The 24,552-nt window shown below is 50.2% G+C and overlaps 1 protein-coding gene across 2 annotated transcripts; it reads left to right on the forward strand.

Moving 5' to 3' along the window:
• The first annotated feature begins 11,292 nt into the window (after positions 1-11,292).
• Positions 11,293-22,602, forward strand: POLR1G (RNA polymerase I subunit G). Of its 2 annotated transcripts, none has more exons than XM_077463201.1 (3): positions 11,293-11,386; positions 20,216-20,339; positions 22,139-22,602. In XM_077463201.1, the coding sequence occupies exons 1-3, from the start codon at positions 11,374-11,376 to the stop codon at positions 22,533-22,535; spliced, it is 534 nt and encodes a 177-aa protein (XP_077319327.1). In that variant the 5' UTR covers positions 11,293-11,373; the 3' UTR covers positions 22,536-22,602. The 2 variants fall into 2 exon arrangements, with proteins under 2 accessions (XP_077319327.1, XP_077319328.1); XM_077463202.1 differs by lacking the exon at positions 11,293-11,386 and adding an exon at positions 11,429-11,585.
• Positions 22,603-24,552: the final 1,950 nt, after the last annotated feature.

The raw sequence follows: 24,552 nt of genomic DNA on the forward strand, positions 1-24,552 counted from the left end.
GTGCTGCAACATCCAACAGCGTCCTCCAGCTCCCGAAGGGGTCTACAATTCCCCAATGCTCCATAGTGCCATAACCTCCAGCAGGGTCCTCCAGCTCCTACAGGGGCCTGCAGTTTCCAACAGTCCTCCATAGTTCCACAACCTCCAACAGTGTCCTTCAGCTCCCGCAGGGGTCTACAATTCCCCAATGCTCCATAGTGCTACAACCGCCAACAGCATCCTTCAGCTCCAGCAGGGTCCTCCAGTTCCCCAGTCCTCCATAGCGCCACATCCTCCAACAATGTCCTCCAGCTCCTGCAGGGGTCTACAATTCCCCATACTCCATAGTGCCACCACCTCCGGCAGCGTCCTCCAGAGGCCTGCAGTTCCCAACAGTCCTCCATAGTGCCACAGCCTCCAACAGCGTGCTCCAGTTCCCCACAGTGCCACCACATGTAACATCCATAGTTACATAGTCAGTAAGGTTGAATAAAGACACCAGTCCATCCTGAGTGTCTACAATAGTCCCTATCCCTGTACATTGCACTCTCACATCGCTCCCTACCCTCAAGGAGCCCACAATCCAAGGTCCCCATTCATATACTGGGGCCAATTTTGCACAGAAGCCAATTAACCTCCCAATAGTGTTCTCAAGCTCCCCAGTATTCCTTGCAAAGCACCCAAACTTCTGCAGAAGCCCCATCCCCCCAGCTACCTAAAATCCACCAAAAATGCTGCAGAGTCCCCTAATCCCGACTCCAACCTCCATCCAAAGACACCCCTCCCCCCCTACAAAGTCTTTCAGCATTTCCAGCTTTTTACTGTGTTGATCAAGTGTCGGGGCCGGGAAAGTTCTGGCAGAATTTTTGGGGCCCCGCTACCTATAAAGTTGGGAACCCTGGACATAGATGATGTCACATGGGCTCAGCCTGGCTAGAATGCTTATCTATATCCTCCAATGAGGAGTCAATGCTGGGATCATGTGACCATGTGCAGTCCACGTCACCCAATGACACCCCATGAGGGCCCCATTCTCCACCGGGGTCCAAGCTCATTCAGAGGTCACTTGCTTGCGTCCATTGATGACAATTTATTATCTGGAAACTTTGTGGGCTTTGCTATGGGAAGACATTCACCAACACGGGTCTGGGAGCCAGGGTGACCCGGGTGTACCTACCTATGACAGGTGTGGGTGATCAGAGGACACACAGATCTCCCTGGAGCTGAAAGAACGGCTTCCCGAATCCCCACTGTGTGCAATGAATGTGTGGTGGGCCCCCTCCCCTTCGGGCCCCATGTGAACTGCACACATTGCGGACCAGCCATCGTACCTGGAAAATTCTCACATAAGACTTCCCAGCTGCCCATCTCCAAACTGTGGCCCAGGGGCCAGATGTGGCCCTTTGCTTGCTTTTACTCAGCTCCTGGGGGGAGCAGTTTTATTCACTGACACCAATGATGGGGCACTATTCCTCCCACTTATACCAATGAAGGGGCACTATTCCTCCCACTGACACCAATGAAGGGGCACTATTCCTCCCACTTATACCAATGAAGGGGCACTATTCCTCCCACTTATACCAATGATGGGGCATTATTCCTCCCACTGACACCAATGATGGGACACTATTCCTCCCACTGACACCAATGAAGGGGCACTATTCCTCCCACTGACACCAATGAAGGGGCACTATTCCTCCCACTGACACCAATGAAGGGGCACTATTCCTCCCACTGACACCAATGAAGGGGCACTATTCCTCCCACTGACACCAATGAAGGGGCACTATTCCCCCCCCACTGACACCAATGATGGGACACTATTCCTCCCACTTATACCAATGAAGGGGCACTATTCCCCCCCACTGACACCAATGATGGGGCACTATTCCTCCCACTTATACCAATGAAGGGGCACTATTCCTCCCACTGACACCAATGAAGGGGCACTATTCCTCCCACTGACACCAATGAAGGGGCACTATTCCTTCCACTGACACCAATGATGGGGCACTATTCCTCCCACTGACACCAATGATGGGGCACTATTCCTCCCACTGACACCAATGAAGGGGCACTATTCCCCCCACTGACACCAATGATGGGGCACTATTCCTCCCACTGACACCAATGAAGGGGCACTATTCCTCCCACTGACACCAATGAAGGGGCACTATTCCTCCCACTGACACCAATGATGGGGCACTATTCCTCCCACTGACACCAATGAAGGGGCACTATTCCCCCCACTGACACCAATGATGGGGCACTATTCCTCCCACTGACATCAATGATGGGGCACTATTCCTCCCACTGACACCAATGAAGGGGCACTATTCCCCCCACTGACACCAATGATGGGGCACTATTCCCCCCACTGACACCAATGATGGGGCACTATTCCTCCCACTTATACCAATGAAGGGGCACTATTCCTCCCACTGACACCAATGAAGGGGCACTATTCCTCCCACTGACACCAATGAAGGGGCACTATTCCCCCCACTGACACCAATGATGGGGCACTATTCCTCCCACTGACACCAATGATGGGGCACTATTCCTCCCACTGACACCAATGAAGGGGCACTATTCCTCCCACTGATACCAATGATGGGGCACTATTCCTCCCACTGACACCAATGATGGGGCACTATTCCTCCCACTGACACCAATGAAGGGGCACTATTCCTCCCACTGACACCAATGAAGGGGCACTATTCCTCCCACTGACACCAATGAAGGGGCACTATTCCTCCCACTGACACCAATGATGGGGCACTATTCCTCCCACTGACACCAATGATGGGGCACTATTCCTCCCACTGACACCAATGATGGGGCACTATTCCTCCCACTGACACCAATGATGGGGCACTATTCCCCCCACTGACACCAATGATGGGGCACTATTCCTCCCACTGACACCAATGATGGGGCACTATTCCTCCCACTGACACCAATGATGGGGCACTATTCCTCCCACTGATACCAATGATGGGGCACTATTCCTCCCACTGACACCAATGATGGGCACTATTCCTCCCACTGACACCAATGAAGGGGCACTATTCCTCCCACTGACACCAATGAAGGGGCACTATTCCTCCCACTGACACCAATGAAGGGGCACTATTCCCCCCTCTGACACCAATGAAGGGGCACTATTCCTCCCACTGACACCAACGATGGGACACTATTCCTCCCACTGATACCAATGATGGGGCACTATTCCTCCCACTGACACCAATGAAGGGGCACTATTCCTCCCACTGACACCAATGAAGGGGCACTATTCCTCCCACTGATACCAATGATGGGGCACTATTCCTCCCACTGACACCAATGATGGGGCACTATTCCTCCCACTGATACCAATGAAGGGGCACTATTCCTCCCACTGATACCAATGATGGGGCACTATTCCTCCCACTGATACCAATGATGGGCCAATGATGGGGCACTATTCCTCCCACTGACACCAATGATGGGGACACTATTCCTCCCACTGATACCAATGATGGGGCACTATTCCCCCCACTGATACCAATGATGGGGCACTATTCCTCCCACTGACACCAATGATGGGACACTATTCCTCCCACTGACACCAATGATGGGGCACTATTCCCCCCACTGACACCAATGATGGGGCACTATTCCCCCCACTGACACCAATGATGGGGCACTATTCCTCCCACTGACACCAATGATGGGGCACTATTCCTCCCACTGATACCAATGATGGGGCACTATTCCTCCCACTGATACCAATGATGGGGCACTATTCCTCCCACTGACACCAATGATGGGGCACTATTCCTCCCACTGACACCAATGATGGGGCACTATTCCTCCCACTGATACCAATGATGGGGCACTATTCCCCCCACTGACACCAATGATGGGGCACCATTCCTCCCACTGATACCAATGATGGGGCACTATTCCTCCCACTGATACCAATGATGGGGCACTATTCCTCCCACTGACACCAATGATGGGACACTATTCCCCCCACTGACACCAATGATGGGACACTATTCCCCCCACTGACACCAATGATGGGGCACTATTCCCCCCACTGACACCAATGATGGGGCACTATTCCTCCCACTGACACCAATGATGGGGCACTATTCCTCCCACTGATACCAATGATGGGGCACTATTCCTCCCACTGATACCAATGATGGGGCACTATTCCTCCCACTGATACCAATGATGGGGCACTATTCCTCCCACTGACACCAATGATGGGGCACTATTCCCCCCACTGACACCAATGATGGGGCACTATTCCCCCCACTGACACCAATGATGGGGCACTATTCCTCCCACTGACACCAATGATGGGGCACTATTCCTCCCACTGACACCAATGATGGGGCACTATTCCTCCCACTGATACCAATGATGGGGCACTATTCCTCTCACTGATACCAATGATGGGGCACTATTCCTCCCACTGATACCAATGATGGGGCACTATTCCTCTCACTGATACCAATGATGGGGCACTATTCCTCCCACTGACACCAATGATGGGGCACCATTCCTCCCACTGATACCAATGATGGGGCACTATTCCTCCCACTGATACCAATGATGGGGCACTATTCCTCCCACTGACACCAATGATGGGACACTATTCCCCCCACTGACACCAATGATGGGGCACTATTCCCCCCACTGACACCAATGATGGGGCACTATTCCTCCCACTGACACCAATGATGGGGCACTATTCCTCCCACTGATACCAATGATGGGGCACTATTCCTCCCACTGATACCAATGATGGGGCACTATTCCTCCCACTGATACCAATGATGGGGCACTATTCCTCCCACTGACACCAATGATGGGGCACTATTCCCCCCACTGACACCAATGATGGGGCACTATTCCCCCCACTGACACCAATGATGGGGCACTATTCCTTCCACTGATACCAATGATGGGGCACTATTCCTCCCACTGACACCAATGATGGGGCACTATTCCTCCCACTGATACCAATGATGGGGCACTATTCCTCCCACTGATACCAATGATGGGGCACTATTCCTCCCACTGACACCAATGATGGGACACTATTCCCCCCACCGACACCAATGATGGGGCACTATTCCCCCCCACCGACACCAATGATGGGGCACTATTCCTTCCACTGATACCAATGATGGGGCACTATTCCTCCCACTGACACCAATGATGGGGCACTATTCCTCCCACTGACACCAATGATGAGGCACTATTCCTCCCACTGACACCAATGATGAGGCACTATTCCTCCCACTGACACCAATGATGAGGCACTATTCCTCCCACTGACACCAATGATGGGGCACTATTCCTCCTACTGATACCAATGATGGGGCACTATTCCCCCCACTGACACCAATGATGGGGCACTATTCCTCCCACTGACACCAATGATGGGGCACTATTCCTCCCACTGACACCAATGATGGGGCACTATTCCTCCCACTGACACCAATGATGAGGCACTATTCCTCCCACTGACACCAATGATGAGGCACTATTCCTCCCACTGACACCAATGATGAGGCACTATTCCTCCCACTGACACCAATGATGGGGCACTATTCCTCCTACTGATACCAATGATGGGGCACTATTCCCCCCACTGACACCAATGATGGGGCACTATTCCTCCCACTGACACCAATGATGGGGCACTATTCCTCCCACTGACACCAATGATGGGGCACTATTCCTTCCACTGACACCAATGATGGGGCACTATTCCTCCCACTGACACCAATGATGGGGCACTATTCCTCCCACTGATACCAATGATGGGGCACTATTCCTCCCACTGACACCAATGATGGGGCACTATTCCTCCCACTGACACCAATGATGGGGCACTATTCCTCCCACTGACACCAATGATGGGACACTATTCCTCCCACTGACACCAATGATGAGGCACTATTCCTCCCACTGACACCAATGATGGGGCACTATTCCTCCCACTGACACCAATGATGGGACACTATTCCCCCCACTGACACCAATGATGGGGCACTATTCCTCCCACTGATACCAATGATGAGGCACTATTCCTCCCACTGACACCAATGATGGGGCACTATTCCTCCCACTGACACCAATGATGGGACACTATTCCTCCCACTGACACCAATGATGAGGCAGTATTCCTCCCACTGACACCAATGATGGGGCACTATTCCCCCCACTGACACCAATGATGGGGCACTATTCCTCCCACTGACACCAATGATGGGGCACTATTCCTCCCACTGACACCAATGATGAGGCAGTATTCCTCCCACTGACACCAATGATGGGGCACTATTCCCCCCACTGACACCAATGATGGGGCACTATTCCTCCCACTGATACCAATGATGAGGCACTATTCCTCCCACTGACACCAATGATGGGGCACTATTCCCCCCACTGACACCAATGATGGGGCACTATTCCTCCCACTGACACCAATGATGGGGCACTATTCCTCCCACTGATACCAATGATGGGGCACTATTCCTCCCACTGACACCAATGATGGGGCACTATTCCTCCCACTGACACCAATGATGGGGCACTATTCCTCCCACTGACACCAATGATGGGGCACTATTCCCCCCACTGATACCAATGATGGGGCACTATTCCTCCCACTGACACCAATGATGGGGCACTATTCCTCCCACTGACACCAATGATGGGGCACTATTCCTCCCACTGACACCAATGATGGGGCACTATTCCACATGAATATGAGGCCTGTGCATGCAGTGTTCAGGAACCAGTCAGTCCAGCATTGGAGCCAGCAGAATTATTCTATCAGGGATCTGTCATATTGCATTCACAGACTTCTACAGAGAGGAAAGCAGGAAGTGAGCTGTGCACCCCAGAAATCCTTCCCCCGGTGATCACAGTGCAGCCAGCAGAAGGTTCACCAATATGAAGACGGCTCGCTGTGTGGGTGGTGGTGGTGTCACCACAGATCTCTTGTCACCTCCTGGTTAGATCTCCGCCCCGACGTATGTCGTCCCTCCAGCCACATGAAAGGCGGAGGATTAGCGGGGTAAATTGCAGGTTATTAGGACTCATAAACCTGCCATTTACTTCAATCAGCAATAAAAAAGGGAAAAAAAAGGTGCCCCGGAGGAGGCCATACACAGCCAGATGTCCCGGGACCGAGACTCCGCTACGGGGCCCCCAACTTCACTGTACTCCAACCACTAGTTCTGGTGGGGGGGGGGGGGGGCAGACACTGCCCAATGGACACACTTACTGCCTCCAGCATTACGTTACAGGCCACATGGGAAGGAGGAGGATGAGGATGATGATGATGATGAGGAGAAGAAGGAGAAGGAGGAGAAGGAGAAGAAGGAGAAGGAGAAGGAGAAGGAGAAGGAGAAGAAGGAGAAGAAGAAGGAGAAGAAGGAGAAGAAGAAGGAAGGAGAAGAAGGAGAAGAAGGAGAAGAAGGAGAAGAAGAAGGAGAAGAAGAAGGAGAAGAAGAAGGAGAAGAAGGAGAAGAAGAAGGAAGGAGAAGAAGGAGAAGAAGGAGAAGAAGGAGAAGAAGGAGAAGAAGAAGAAGAAGAAGAAGAAGAAGAAGAAGAAGAAGAAGGAAGAAGGAAGAAGGAAGAAGGAAGAAGGAAGAAGGAAGAAGGAAGAAGGAAGAAGAAGAAGAAGAAGAAGAAGAAGAAGAAGAAGAAGAAGAAGAAGAAGAAAGAAGAAAGAAGAAAGAAGGAAGAAGAAGAAGAAGAAGAAGAAGAAGAAGAAGAAAGAAGAAAGAAGAAAGAAGAAAGAAGAAAGAAGAAAGAAGAAAGAAGAAAGAAGAAAGAAGAAAGAAGAAAGAAGAAAGAAGAAGAAGAAGAAGAAGAAAGAAGAAGAAGAAGAAAGAAGAAAGAAGAAAGAAGAAAGAAGAAGGAGAAGAAGAAGAAGAAGAAGAAGAAGAAGAAGAAGAAGGAGAAGAAGAAGGAGAAGCAGAAATAAGGAGAAGCAGAAGGAGAAGAAGAAAGAAGGAGAAGGAGAAGAAGAAGGAAGGAGAAGGAAGGAGAAGGAGAAGAAAGAAGAAAGAAAAGAAGAAAGAAGAAAACGTGAGAAAGGAGAACAGGACGGGGGAAATAAAAGAACAAGATGGGGGAGGGAGAACAGGACGGGGAAAGGAGAACAATCATCTCCGCTCATTCCAGCACCTCTTCCCATGCCCATCCCTGCAGGGAAGAAGCCAAGGACAGGTTGGCACTGCCACCTGTGTACACAGAGCCGAAACATGACCCTGCCACACCCGCCTTTATCCCAGACAGCAGTGTGTGTGTGTGTGTATCAGCCAATCAGATCCTCCCCCTCATTGGAGAACAAGAGGGATTTAACAGCAAGCATCTGATTGGCTATTGTGGAAGAAGGGAGAAGTAAGAAAGAAGAATAAGAAGAAGAGAAAAGAGAACAGGGGAAAAAGAAAAAAGGAAGAAGGAGAAGGAGAAGGAGAAGAAGGGAGAACAGGACGGGGTAAAAATAAATAAATAAAAAAAGTGAGGAGAACAAGATGGGGGGGGGGGGGAGAACAATCATCTCCACTCTTTCCAGCACCTCCTTCCATGCCCATCCCTGCAGGGAAGAAGCCAAGGACTGGCTGGCACTGCCACTTGTGTACACAGAGCCGAAACATGACCCTGCCACACCCGCCTTTATCCCAGACAGCATTGTGTGTATCAGCCAATCAGATCCTCCCCCTCAATGGAGAACAAGAGGGATTTAACAGCAAGCATCTGATTGGCTATTGTGGTCCAATACGTACCATGCAGAGGACAGAAGTTATAAAAACACCCCCACCTCCTCATATACAGCTTCCACTGGGGGGCGCTCCTCTGTAACCAACATGGTATGACCCCCACAGAGGTGGTGCCACCCATCGCTGATCCCTGGGAGGCCCATCGCTGATCCCTGGGAGGAGGTGGAAGGCCCATGGCCGATCCCTAGGAGGCCCATGGCTGATCCCTGGAAGGAGGTGGTGCCAGGCCCATGGCTGATCCCTGGAAAGGAGGTGGCGCCAGGCCCATGGCTGATCCCTGGAAGGAGGTGGGAGGCCCGTGGCTGATCCCTGGGAGGCCCATCACTGATCCCTGGGAGGAGGTGGGAGGCCCATGGCTGATCCATGGAAGGAGGTGGGAGGCCCATGGCTGATCCCTGGGAGGCCCATGGCTGATCCCTGGGAGGAGGCGGCGCCAGGCCCATGGCTGATCCCTGGGAGGAGGTGGGAGGCCCATGGCTGATCCCTGGGAGGAGGCGGGAGGCCCATGGCTGATCCCTGGGAGGAGGCGGTGCCAGGCCCATGGCTGATCCCTGGAAGGAGGCGGCGCCAGGCCCATGGCTGATCCCTGGAAGGAGGCGGCGCCAGGCCCATGGCTGATCCCTGGAAGGAGGCGGCGCCAGGCCCATGGCTGATCCCTGGAAGGAGGCGGCGCCAGGCCCATGGCTGATCCCTGGAAGGAGGCGGCGCCAGGCCCATGGCTGATCCCTGGAAGGAGGCGGCGCCAGGCCCATGGCTGATCCCTGGAAGGAGGCGGCGCCAGGCCCATGGCTGATCCCTGGAAGGAGGCGGCGCCAGGCCCATGGCTGATCCCTGGAAGGAGGCGGCGCCAGGCCCATGGCTGATCCCTGGAAGGAGGCGGCGCCAGGCCCATGGCTGATCCCTGGAAGGAGGCGGCGCCAGGCCCATGGCTGATTCCTGGAAGCAGGCAGCGCCAGGCCCATGGCTGATTCCTGGAAGCAGGCAGCGCCAGGCCCATGGCTGATCCCTGGAAGGAGGTGGGAGGCCCATGGCTGATCCCTGGAAGGAGGTGGGAGGCCCATGGCTGATCCCTGGAAGGAGGTGGGAGGCCCATGGCTGATCCCTGGAAGGAGGTGGGAGGCCCATCGCTGATCCCTGGAAGGAGGTGGGACGCCCATTGCTGATCCCTGGAAGAGGTGGCACCACTAGTGCAGGGGGGGGGGGGGGAATTGGGGCAAAATTGCTAAGTGTGTTGGAGAACAAAACATGGAAATTTTGGGTCCATGGCCAGCAGTGGCGGAGCGTCCATTAAGGGCATAACATGAATCTATCCGTGGCCGCCGCCCCCTATTCAGGAGTCCGGCCCCTTTTCGGACGCCAGGTGCCTGAATTCCAGGGGTGGGGGGGAGGGGGTGTTTTTGAAACACCTGATTGCATTCAGAGGCTCTAATAGTTTTTTAATGAAGGTGAACTCTCAGTGCAGAGCATCGCATGCGTGGCCCACCCAGGGGTGGTAGAAAAGCGATTCAATATTCGCTTTACTGACGCTGAACCGCCTCTCCACCAATCAGGGAGTTGGGGGTTTGATACCCATCACTGGATTGGCTGAAGGCAAAGAATGAAGGGAACCGCCCCACATCTCACCCGCCGCCTGACGCCCCCCCACTAAGAGGGGCAAGTGACGGGCAGACAGCAGGGGGCACAGGGGGGCAGGTGGGGGGCAGACAGCGGGGGGGAGGGCACAGGGACTGCATTTTATTTTTTTTTAGAACTTTTCAGTTTGCTCTTCCTCACAAATTCGGAGCCCCTGATGGGCAGGAGATTCTCCGGTCTTCACCCCCATGAGAAGGTGTGATCTGTCTATAGGGGGTGGGGGGCAAAACCCCCCAAATTCTGACATAGTCCAATCATTGATGATGGGGGGAGGGGCATCAGAAGATGATGACATCATAGTGGGGGGAATCACAGATCATTCTTCTCAGTCCTCCCCCACTATGATGTCATCATTCCTCACACCGGCTGTATGGGGGGGGGGGGGGGGTATACGGAGTATATAGATGAAAGTATATATTTATAATTCTATGTAAACATTTACATCGTATACAGCAAGTATATATATACAGTATATAGAGAATGATAGGTATGATTTCCTCACATGTCCCACAATATATAAAGTAATGATGTATACAGAATATATATATATGAAGTAGTGACGTAGACGGCACGCAGGGTGCCCGCTCACCTGTCCGGCGGGTGGAAGGCTCCGGTGGGGGTGGAGTTGCCCGGATCCGGGTGTGTTGGAAGTTTGGGAACTTTTCTCCCCTCCCCCTTACATTCCAGCTCTATCAGGTGTGTCCTCGCTGACAGGTGGGGCGGCCGCTCGGCATGCCGGGAGATGTAGTGCCCGCCCCCCTCTCCTCATCCCGCCTCAGCACTGACTGAACTACAACTCCCAGAAGTCTGTGCGGGGGGAGAGGGGCGGAGTAGATCACCCTCGCCACGCCCTCCTCCCCTCCTCACCCGCCTGACCGCGCCCCCTCGTGACAGGAGAGGCGGAGTTCTGTCACCATGGTAATGGGGCGGGCGGATCGGGGAGGAGGAGGAGTCTCGGAGGATGGACGGGAAGGGTAAGATGGCGGCGCCCGTGGGGGGGACACGTGTGATGGGGGAGGGGAATTCTGCCGTGTTATCGGTACGGAGATCACCGTCTTACCGAGCGATACCACACCGGACATGCCCTGAGCGCTGATTGGCGGCCTCAGGGAAGAGGGCGGGGCTTAAAGTGGACTTCTGTGTCAGCGCTGTGTGATAGGACCGTGATGGAAGGTGATCTACAATCCCCTCCTCCCCGATCTACAATCCCCTCCCCCTATCTACAATCCCCTCCTCCCCCTAACCTATATCCTCCTCCCCCGATCTACAACCCCCTCCCCCCACTACAATCTCCTACCCTCACTCTGCAATCCCTCCTCCCCTGATCTACAACCCCCTCCCCCAATCACCTCCTCCCCCGATCTACAATCCCCTCCTCCCCTAATCTATATTCTCCCCATCTACAATCCCCTCCTCTCCGATCTACAATCTCCTCCCCTGATTTACAACCCCTGATCTACAATTCCCTCCTCCCCCATCTACAATCTCCTACTCTCACTCTGCAACCCCCCTCCCCCGATCTACAATCCCCTCCCCTTGATCTATATTCCCCCCCCATCTACAATCTCCTCCTCCTCCATGCTACAATTCCCTCCCCCTTGATTGATATCCTCCTCTCCCCGATCTTCAATTCTGCTCCACAATCCCCTCCCCCCATCTAAGACCCCATCCCCTGATCTATAGTCCCTTCTTCCTGATCTATGACCCCTCACCCCGATCTACAATTCCCTCCTAATCTACGGGATTGTAGATGCTAGACTCCGGAGGGTGTACAAAGATGTCCTCTTGCCGCCTGTAGGCTGAGTGTGGGTGTACCAAGATGGCTGTGACAGAACATCACTTCTGACAGAACACCGGCTCCTCCCACAACTTCCCACACTCCCAGCATGCTTTGCAGCTCCTCCTACATTTCCAACGACTACATATCCCATGGTACCTTGCTGCCCTGTACTGTCTCCGCCTCCTGAAGCTCCTCCCCTCACTAGGAGGGCTCTGTGAAGGGTGACTCCAGAAGGAGATGGGCGGGGTCTTCCTCATAGGTGGAGTCTGGAGATGATTGGAGGGCGGGGCTGAGATCACAGTGCAACAATGTAACTTTATTACAAACCCCTCCCAGTAACAGAGCAGGGGCGGAGCCAGGACTTGGGGAGGAATATATCACAGTGATCTACCCCTGAGGATCTCTGGGGGAGGGGCTCTGTAACTGATGCTGGAGAGGGAGGAGACTGTCCATCCTGAGAGCCAGGTGACCCGCCCCTACCCCCATCCTCCTCCTATGAGGAAGACCCGCCCATCTCCCACCGGAATCACTACCCCCTGTGAGGAGGCCTCCTTCACAGAGCCCGCCTTCTGAGGGGAGGAGCCTCAGGAGGCGGAGTCATTACAGGGCAGCAAGGTACCATGGGATATGTAGTCCTTAGAAATGGAGGAGGGGCTGCATAGCATGGCTGGGAGTGCAGGAAGTTGTGGGAGGAGCCGGCCAGCAGACAGGCGGAGATCCCAGCATGAGAGGAGATCTTCTATTGGACGGCCAGTGACCAGGATTGCTGGAAATCCAGATCTCCTCCAATCACAGAGAGGACACACCCAGCACTCCCACTGTGATTGGTGATATACAGGGGGGGGTATTGATTATATGTAGGGGGGGGATATTGATCATATGTAGGGGGGGATATTGATCATATGTAGGGGGGAGATATTGATCATATGTAGGGGGGAGATATTGATCATATGTAGGGGGGAGATATTGATCATATGTAGGGGGGAGATATTGATCATATGTAGGAGGGGGATATTGATCATATGTAGGGGGGAGATATTGATCATATGTAGGGGGGAGATATTGATCATATGTAGGAGGGGGATATTGATCATATGTAGGGGGGACATATTGATCATATGTAGGGGGGAGATATTGATCATATGTAGGAGGGGGATATTGATCATATGTAGGGGGGAGATATTGATCATATGTAGGAGGGGGATATTGATCATATGTAGGGGGGAGATATTGATCATATGTAGGGGGGAGATATTGATCATATGTAGGGGGGAGATATTGATCATATGTAGGAGGGGGATATTGATCATATGTAGGGGGGAGATATTGATCATATGTAGGAGGGGGATATTGATCATATGTAGGGGGGAGATATTGATCATATGTAGGGGGGAGATATTGATCATATGTAGGAGGGGGATATTGATCATATGTAGGGGGGAGATATTGATCATATGTAGGAGGGGGATATTGATCATATGTAGGGGGGAGATATTGATCATATGTAGGGGGGAGATATTGATCATATGTAGGGGGGAGATATTGATCATATGTAGGGGGGAGATATTGATCATATGTAGGGGGGAGATATTGATCATATGTAGGAGGGGGATATTGATCATATGTAGGAGGGGGATATTGATCATATGTAGGGGGGAGATATTGATCATATGTAGGAGGGGGATATTGATCATATGTAGGGGGGAGATATTGATCATATGTAGGAGGGAGATATTGATCATATGTAGGAGGGAGATATTGATCATATGTAGGGGGGAGATATTGATCATATGTAGGAGGGAGATATTGATCATATGTAGGAGGGGGATATTGATCATATGTAGGAGGGAGATATTGATCATATGTAGGGGGGAGATATTGATCATATGTAGGGGGGAGATATTGATCATATGTAGGGGGGAGATATTGATCATATGTAGGGGGGAGATATTGATCATATGTAGGAGGGGGATATTGATCATATGTAGGGGGGAGATATTGATCATATGTAGGAGGGGGATATTGATCATATGTAGGGGGGAGATATTGATCATATGTAGGGGGGAGATATTGATCATATGTAGGAGGGGGATATTGATCATATGTAGGGGGGAGATATTGATCATATGTAGGGGGGAGATATTGATCATATGTAGGAGGGGGATATTGATCATATGTAGGGGGGACATATTGATCATATGTAGGGGGGAGATATTGATCATATGTAGGAGGGGGATATTGATCATATGTAGGGGGGAGATATTGATCATATGTAGGAGGGGGATATTGATCATATGTAGGGGGGAGATATTGATCATATGTAGGGGGGAGATATTGATCATATGTAGGGGGGAGATATTGATCATATGTAGGAGGGGGATATTGATCATATGTAGGGGGGAGATATTGATCATATGTAGGAGGGGGATATTGATCATATGTAGGGGGGAGATATTGATCATATGTAGGGGGGAGATATTGATCATATGTAGGAGGGGGATATTGATCATATGTAGGGGGGAGATATTGATCATATGTAGGAGGGGGATATTGATCATATGTAGGGGGGAGATATTGATCATATGTAGGGGGGAGATATTGATCATATGTAGGGGGGAGATATTGATCATATGTAGGGGGGAGATATTGATCATATGTAGGAGGGGGATATTGATCATATGTAGGGGGGAGATATTGATCATATGTAGGAGGGGGATATTGATCATATGTAGGGGGGAGATATTGATCATATGTAGGAGGGAGATATTGATCATATGTAGGAGGGAGATATTGATCATATGTAGGGGGGAGATATTGATCATATGTAGGAGGGAGATATTGATCATATGTAGGGGGGAGATATTGATCATATGTAGGAGGGAGATATTGATCATATGTAGGAGGGGGATATTGATCATATGTAGGAGGGAGATATTGATCATATGTAGGAGGGGGATATTGATCATATGTAGGAGGGAGATATTGATCATATGTAGGAGGGGGATATTGATCATATGTAGGGGGGAGATATTGATCATATGTAGGAGGGGGATATTGATCATATGTAGGAGGGGGATATTGATCATATGTAGGAGGGAGATATTGATCATATGTAGGGGGGAGATATTGATCATATGTAGGAGGGAGATATTGATCATATGTAGGAGGGAGATATTGATCATATGTAGGGGGGAGATATTGATCATATGTAGGAGGGGGATATTGATCATATGTAGGAGGGAGATATTGATCATATGTAGGAGGGGGATATTGATCATATGTAGGAGGGAGATATTGATCATATGTAGGAGGGGGATATTGATCATATGTAGGAGGGAGATATTGATCATATGTAGGAGGGAGATATTGATCATATGTAGGGGGGAGATATTGATCATATGTAGGAGGGAGATATTGATCATATGTAGGGGGAGATATTGATCATATGTAGGGGGGAGATATTGATCATATGTAGGGGGGAGATATTGATCATATGTAGGAGGGAGATATTGATCATATGTAGGAGGGAGATATTGATCATATGTAGGGGGGAGATATTGATCATATGTAGGAGGGAGAATATTGATCATATGTAGGAGGGAGATATTGATCATATGTAGGGGGGAGATATTGATCATATGTAGGAGGGGGATATTGATCATATGTAGGAGGGAGATATTGATCATATGTAGGAGGGGGATATTGATCATATGTAGGAGGGAGATATTGATCATATGTAGGAGGGGGATATTGATCATATGTAGGAGGGAGATATTGATCATATGTAGGAGGGAGATATTGATCATATGTAGGGGGGAGATATTGATCATATGTAGGAGGGGGATATTGATCATATGTAGGGGGGGAGATATTGATTATATGTAGGGGGGAGATATTGATCATATGTAGGAGGGGGATATTGATCATATGTAGGGGGGGATATTGATCATATGTAGGGGGGGATAATTGATCATATGTAGGGGGGGGGATATTGATCATATGTAGGAGGGGGATATTGATCATATGTAGGAGGGAGATATTGATCATATGTAGGGGGGGGATATTGATCATATGTAGGGGGGGGATATTGATCATATGTAGGGGGGGGATATTGATCATATGTAGGAGGGAGATATTGATCATATGTAGGGGGGATATTGATCATATGTAGGGGGGGGATATTGATCATATGTAGGGGGGGATATTGATCATATGTAGGGGGGAGATATTGATCATATGTAGGAGGGGGATATTGATCATATGTAGGGGGGAGATATTGATCATATGTGGGGGGTATTGATTAGATTTAGGGGGAGGGGGATATTGATCAGATGTACGGGGGGGGGGGGTTATTGATTAGATATGGATTGTATTTATCTTCATGTAGTGAGGGGGATGTAGATCTGATATAGATTAGAGAAACGCATATCCGAGAGTCTGCACACCCCAAATAATTGAAAAAAAATGGAAGGACCCCCCCCCCCCCCCCCCCCCAGGGTGTTTTTAGCATCTAGGTATTCTAATCAAGAAAGTTTATATTTTACAAGAATGGAAATAGGATGTAAAATATGAATTCTGGCTGCAGGTGTGTCCAATCATACAACTATCAGTACATTAACAGGAATGATATCCACACAAACCCTCCAACGCGTTTCAACTTATTCAGTCATAGTCTTCTTTAGGGTTTTTTTTTTTTTTTTTTTTTGACATATCAAAACATGTTCAATACCTCATATTGTCTGAGCATTTGTGATATATTAGTAAATTGATAATTACCGCTCAGGAAATAGAACTCGGCTCTACTGCCAGAAATTGTTTAAAAAGATCCCAGCGGTCCAAAGATCTCCACACGCCGTTCCCACCTCCTCAGGGATGGAGCCGGGTCCAGGGGGGGGGTGTAAGAGGAGCCGCGCATGTGGGGGACCCTCCTGGGACGGGGAAATGTACGGCACCCGTAATGTGTTACAATAATCCCAATGAACCGCTAAAAGTGAAGCAAAATAAAAATAAATAAATAAAAAAAAAAGCAAAATAAAAAAATAAATAAAAGCAAAATAAAAAAAAAAATAAAAGCAAAATAAAATAAAGTAAAAAAAAAAAAACAACAACGATTGATTTGTCCATTTTGTAGTGCTGGGGGAACATGCTGAGTCTGATTTTAATATATATATATATATATATATATTATATATATATATATATATATATATATATAACCGCGCTGAAACCCTCAACAAAAAAAAAAAGGAAACAATTCCTCTTTCTTACTTTAACATACAAGAGGAAAAAATATCAAGCAAGAAAAAATAAGTATTTTTCTCAAATAAATATCCCAAAAAAAAATAATCTTAAAAATAATAAAAATAGTCCAAAAATTACAAATGAATGTTTCATGGAATATAAGGCTGCTGCTCCACAGTGGGATACACACATAAACATAGATAGAAAGTGAACAAAAGAGCTGCGCCAAATAATATAAATCAAAAAAACACAATTTATTAAAAAAAAAGTCCATGAAAACTTTGTTATCCAAAAAAGGAAGACGATCGCACCGCAGTGATTCCACACTTTCTTATCGCTATAGTGTCCCACCACCGACAACACAGTGCGCTTACCAGATGGTAAAAGCACAAGGAGCGTTTAGAGTACCAAGCCACCGGCAGCTCCTCGCTTCCACCCAACACTTTATCCTTAATCCCTCAGGAACGAACGATCCATACACTGTAGCCGCTCCACATTCTCATAAGTGACCCAGTTTCACGTTCGTAATATAAAAAGAAAAGAAGCCTCCCATAGTGTAAAAAACTTCAATGCTTTTTTAATTAGTAGAAATACACTTACATAAAAACGAACGTTTTCGTATGTAAAATCAAGCCGGCCGGAAAAAAAACGTGAGCCCGTCCTCCTCTCGTAACACGTGGTGATGTCACAGCGTGACCCTTCCATACGCGTTTCGTCATACGTGACTGTTTTTTGTTTGGAATTCTATGTTATTTATTTCTAGGGTGCCGTTTTTGATTCAAGTATTAGTTGTATAATGGACGATCCCGGGAGAGCCGATCACATGAATGATCAGTCCTAGGAATAAGAAGTGCCACGTAGATCTAAATGGATTCTCATGTGTAAAAAAGTGAGTTCAAAGTTGTGTAAAAATAAATAACCAAAGCACAAAAAACACACAAAGTTCCCTTGGCTGTCAGGGATGTGAACGGAGAAATGTTGCAATTTTGATCTCCTGCCAACAAAGGAGAATCGCTCTGATGTGCCAAATCTATTCATTATAACAATAGAAAGATACATAATATCACATAGTATCCAATATAAATGGACTCCAGTTCTTATTGGATGAATTGTTGGGGGGGAAAAACGGAATGTGAGTTCCAAATAAAAGCACTTCTAGGACTTCGATCCTTCATGTGATCGGCTCTCCCGCGATCGTCTTGGAATCCTCTGTGGGGGGGGGGGGGGGGCGCATTTTACAACTAATACTTGGATCAGAAACCAAATGGCATCCTATAAATAATATATAATTCCAAACGAACCTGTGTGACTGTGTGTGTGTATATATATATATATCAGACTCAGCATGTTCCCCCAGCACTACAAAATGGACAAATCAATCGTTGTTTTTTTTTTATTTTGCTTTTATTTTATTTTTTTATTTTGCTACACTTTTAGCATTTCATTGATTCATTGGTATTATTGTAACACATTACGGGTGCCGTACATTTCCCCGTCCCAGGAGGGTCCCCCACATGCGCGGCTCCTCTTACACGCCCCCCCCCCCTGGACCCGGCTCCACCCTGAGGAGGTGGGAACGGCGTGTGGGGATCTTTGGACCGCTGGAATCTTTTTAAACAATTTCTGGCAGTAGAGCCGAGTTCTATTTCCTGAGCGGTAATTATCAATTTACTAATATATCACAAATGCTCAGACAATATGAGGTATTGAACATACGGATGTTTTGATATGTCAAAAAAAAAAACAAAAAAAAAAAAACCCTAAAGAAGACTATGACTGAATAAGTTGAAACGCGTTGGGGGGTTTGTGTGGATATCATTCCTGTAATGTACTGATAGTTGTATGATTGGACACACCTGCAGCCAGAATTCATATTTTACATCCCATTTCCATTCTTGTACTAATTTTGTCCTTTTAGTTTTTATTTTTTATTTATTTTTATGTATTTATTTTAAGTTTTTTTTTGTGTACATGTGATATCCCCCAGGTGAGAGGCCCTCCCCCCCGGTGTACATGTGATATCCCCCAGGTGAGAGGCCCTCCCCCCCGGTGTACATGTGATATCCCCCAGGTGAGAGGCCCTCCCCCCCGGTGTACATGTGATATCCCCCAGGTGAGGGGCCCTCCCCCCCCGGTGTACATGTGATATCCCCCAGGTGAGAGGCCCTCCCCCCCGGTGTACATGTGATATCCCCCAGGTGAGAGGCCCTCCCCCCCGGTGTACATGTGATATCCCCCAGGTGAGAGGCCCTCCCCCCCGGTGTACATGTGATATCCCCCAGGTGAGGGGCCCCCCCCCGGTGTACATGTGAGGGCCCCCCCCCCCGGTGTACATGTGATATCCCCCAGGTGAGGGGCCCTCCCCCCGGTGTACATGTGATATCCCCCAGGTGAGGGGCCACCCCCCCCCCCCCGGTGTACATGTGATATCCCCCAGGTGAGAGGCCCCCCCCCCCGGTGTACATGTGATATCCCCCAGGTGAGGGGCCCCCCCCGGTGTACATGTGAGGGCACCCCCCGGTGTACATGTGATATCCCCCAGGTGAGGGGCCCCCCCGGTGTACATGTGAGGGCCCCCCCCCCCCCCCGGTGTACATGTGATATCCCCCCCCAGGTGAGGGGCCCTCCCCCCGGTGTACATCTGATATCCCCCAGGTGAGGGCCCCCAATGTACATCTCCTATCCCCCCGGTGTAGGTGAGGGGTATACAGCGCCATCCCTGGCCCTCTGATGGGTGATGATTGTATTGATTATTGATGGGATATCGGTGTCTCTCTTCCAGGGAGGATCCATTATCAGTGTCCCTCCAACTTCAGCGCCGTGTCTGATTGTGACGGCTCGGTGACCTCTGAACCCGACACGGAGATCTGGCTGATCAAAGCCCCCCTGGACTTCAATCCGGAGAGGTGGGTAGACCTTCATGTACATGTCAGTGTGAATCACATCCACAAGGGGGCAGCACTGCTCTAATCCCCCAAGACATTGGAGGGAAGACCAACATGCCAGACCACCCACATAGATTATAGAGTGCTGGAAGAGTCCAGGCAGAGGTCAGGTCTGTTCCTGGTGACCCCCCCCCCCCCCCAAACTCATCACTGCAGGAGAGTCTCTTCCTGGGGCCGCCATGTCCCAGGGGGAGAATTTCCTTCACTTCCTGTCCTGTGACAACTGCAGCATTTTGGACTTCCTTTTATTTTTTGCTCCGGTGACCCCCGCTCACCAGGACGGGGGGGATTCCCACATCTGCCCCCAGCACTGTCATGTAGTACCTGTGTATAACCTCCAGGTGGGGCTAGCTGATAAGATTTGTGACAAAGGCCCTGTATGTGTGTGTTCCCCCTTATTTGGGGGGCGCTCATCTGTCATGTCTGATAATAGAGAGGATACATGGGGGGGGGGATATAGTGATAATAGAAGGAATACATGGGGGGATATACTGATAATATAGGGGATACATGGGGGGGGGGATATATACGGATAATAGAGAGGATACATGGGGGGGATATACTGATAATGGAGGAGATACTGGGGGGGGGCATATTCTGATGAGAGAGGATACATGGGGAGGGGGGATATACTGATAATACAGGGGATACATGGGGGGGTGTATACTGATAATACAGGGGATACATGGGGGGGGTGTATACTGATAATACAGGGGATACATGGGGGGGGTGTATACTGATAATACAGGGGATACATGGGGGGGTGTATACTGATAATACAGGGGATACATTGGGGGGGGTTTATACTGATAATACAGGGGATACATGGGGGGGTGTATACTGATAATACAGGGGATACATGGGGGGGTGTATACTGATAATGGAGGGGATACATGGGGGGGTGTATACTGATAATGGAGGGGATACATGGGGGGGTGTATACTGATAATACAGGGGATACATGGGGGGGGGTGTATACTGATAATGGAGGGGGTACATGGGGGGGGGGGTGTATACTGATAATACAGGGGATACATGGGAGGTGTAGACTGATAATGGAGGGGATACATGGGGCGGTGTATACTGATAATACAGGGGATACATGGGGGGGGTGTATACTGATAATAGAGGGGGTACATGGGGGGTGTATACTGATAATAGAGGGGATACATGGGGGGGTGTATACTGATAATGGAGGGGATACATGGGGGGGTGTATACTGATAATGGAGGGGATACATGGGGGGGTGTATACTGATAATACAGGGGATACATGGGGGGGGGGTGTATACTGATAATAGAGGGGGTACATGGGGGGTGTATACTGATAATACAGGGGATACATGGGGGGGTGTATACTGATAATAGAGGGGATACATGGGGGGGGGGTGTATACTGATAATAGAGGGGGTACATGGGGGGGTGTATACTGATAATACAGGGGATACATGGGAGGTGTATACTGATAATAGAGGGGACACATGGGGAGGTGTATACTGATAATGGAGGGGGTACATGGGGGGTGTATACTGATAATGGAGGGGGTACATGGGGGGTGTATACTGATAATACAGGGGATACATGGGGGGATATACTGATAATGGAGGAGATACTGGGGGGGGCATATTCTGATAAGAGAGGATGCATGGGAGGGTGTATACTGATAATGGGGGGGCATATTGTGATAATGGGGGGTAACTTGTATACATGACTCCGATCTAACCGCCTCTCCTCTCCTCTCTCTCCTCTCCTCTCTTGCAGCTTGAACTCTCACCGTTTCCCGTTACCCGGCTACAAGATGCAGAAGGTGAAGTCTGGCGGGATGAAGAGGTTCTGCCACGTCCTCTCCTCGCCCTGCTCTGACGCCCCCTTCACACCCCTTCTGTGTCACCCTGAGGAGGGTCCGGGAGGCCGACTAGTTTGTGTTCCTTCATTCCAAGGCACCATCACAGTGGCGGAGGCCCACGGGGACCCCAGCGCTCTTCACACTATCCCAGACAGGCCCCCGCTATCCATCCCCCCGGGGCTGAAGCAGAGATTCCAGCCGTTCGGTGCTCTTCCACCCAAAGGCGGCAGGGCGGTGGACTCACTCTTAGCGGGCGGCAGAAAGAAGAAAAAGAAGGCAAAAAAACGCAGACAGGAGGAAATGGAACACTAACCTCTAACGCGGGTCGTGATTGGATAACTTCTAGGATAGAGATCAATAAATAATTTTTTTCTAAGAAGTGTCATGGCCTGTATTACGGCAACCGTCCACTAGGTGGCAGATGTGTATTGCTGCAACCGTCCACTAGGTGGCAGATGTGTATTGCTGCAACCGTCCATTGGGTGGCAGATGTGTATTGCTGCAACCGTCCACTAGGTGGCAGATGTGTATTGCTGCAACCGTCCACTAGGTGGCAGATGTGTATTGCTGCAACCGTCCACTGGGTGGCAGATGTGTATTGCTGCAACCGTCCACTAGGTGGCAGATGTATATTGCTGCAACCGTCCACTAGGTGGCAGATGTGTATTGCTGCAACCGTCCACTAGGTGGCAGATGTGTATTGCTGCAACCGTCCACTAGGTGGCAGATGTGTATTGCTGCAACCGTCCACTGGGTGGCAGATGTGTATTGCTGCAACCGTCCACTGGGTGGCAGATGTGTATTGCTGCAACCGTCCACTGGGTGGCAGATGTGTATTGCTGCAACCGTCCACTGGGTGGCAGATGTGTATTGCTGCAACCGTCCACTGGGTGGCAGATGTGTATTGCTGCAACCGTCCACTGGGTAGCAGATGTGTATTGCTGCAACCGTCCATTAGATCAGGGGTCTGCAACCTATGGCATGCGGGGCCACACCCCACCCTCTGCCGCTTAGTGTCAGTGCACATAATAAATTCTTGTGCGCCCCGGCCCGCATTCCGAATTTTATTTTTATTTTTTTCAAAGGGACAGTGTGAAAATAAATAAATGTGCACGGGGTTGTCTAATGTAAAGGCCAGAGGTTAGAGATGTGGGGCTGTGTAATGTAAAGGGGTCCAGAGGTGTGGGGGCTGTGTAATGTGAAGAGGTGCGGGGGACTGTGTAATGTAAAGGGGTCCAGAGGTTAGAGATGTGGGGCTGTGTAATGTAAAGGGGGCCAGAGGTGCAGGGGGGCTGTGTAATGTAAAGGGGGCCAGAGGTGCGGGGGGGCTGTGTAATGTAAAGGGGTCCAGAGGTGGGGGGGAGCTGTGTAATGTAAAGGGGGCCAGAGGTGCAGGGGCTGTGTAATGTAAAGGGGGCCAGAGGTCCAGGGGACTGTGTAATGTAAAGGGGTCCAGAGGTGCGGGGGCTGTGTAATGTAAAGCGGTCCAGAGGTTAGAGGTGCAGGGGGACTGTGTAATGTAAAGGGGGCCAGAGGTGCGGGGGGCTGTGTAATGTAAAGGGGTCCAGAGGTGCGGGGAGGCTGTGTAATGTAAAGGGGTCCAGAGGTGCGGGGAGGCTGTGTAATGTAAAGGGGTCCAGAGGTGCGGGGAGGCTGTGTAATGTAAAGGGGTCCAGAGGTGCGGGGGAGCTGTGTAATGTAAAGGGGGGCCAGAGGTCCAGGGGACTGTGTAATGTAAAGGGATCCAGAGGTGCGGGGGAGCTGTGTAATGTAAAGGGGGGGCCAGAGGTCCAGGGGACTGTGTAATGTAAAGGGATCCAGAGGTGCGGGGGCTGTGTAATGTAAAGGGGTCCAGAGGTTAGAGGTGCAGGGGACTGTGTAATGTAAAGGGGGCCAGAGGTTAGAGATGTGGGGCTGTGTAATGTAAAGGGGGCCAGAGGTGCAGGGGGGCTGTGTAATGTAAAGGGGGCCAGAGGTGCGGGGGGCTGTGTAATGTAAAGGGGGCCAGAGGTGCGGGGGGGCTGTGTAATGTAAAGGGGGCCAGAGGTGCGGGGGGGCTGTGTAATGTAAAGGGGGCCAGAGGTGCGGGGGGGCTGTTTAATGTAAAGGGGGCCAGAGGTGCGGGGGGCTGTGTAATGTAAAGGGGTCCAGAGGTGCAGGGGCTGTGTAATGTAAAGGGGGGCCAGAGGTGCAGGGGACTGTGTAATGTAAAGGGGTCCAGAGGTTAGAGGTGCAGGGGCTGTGTAATGTGAAGGGGTCCAGAGGTGGGGGGGGACTGTGTAACGTTATCTTCCTTTATTAGCAGGTGAATGTGACCCTCCACACATTC

This window comes from Lithobates pipiens, unplaced genomic scaffold (genome assembly GCF_037356315.1).
Source record: "Lithobates pipiens isolate NorthernLeopardFrog02 unplaced genomic scaffold, aLitPip1_a1.2 Scaffold_3, whole genome shotgun sequence".
In the NCBI taxonomy this organism is placed as follows: domain Eukaryota; kingdom Metazoa; phylum Chordata; class Amphibia; order Anura; family Ranidae; genus Lithobates; species Lithobates pipiens.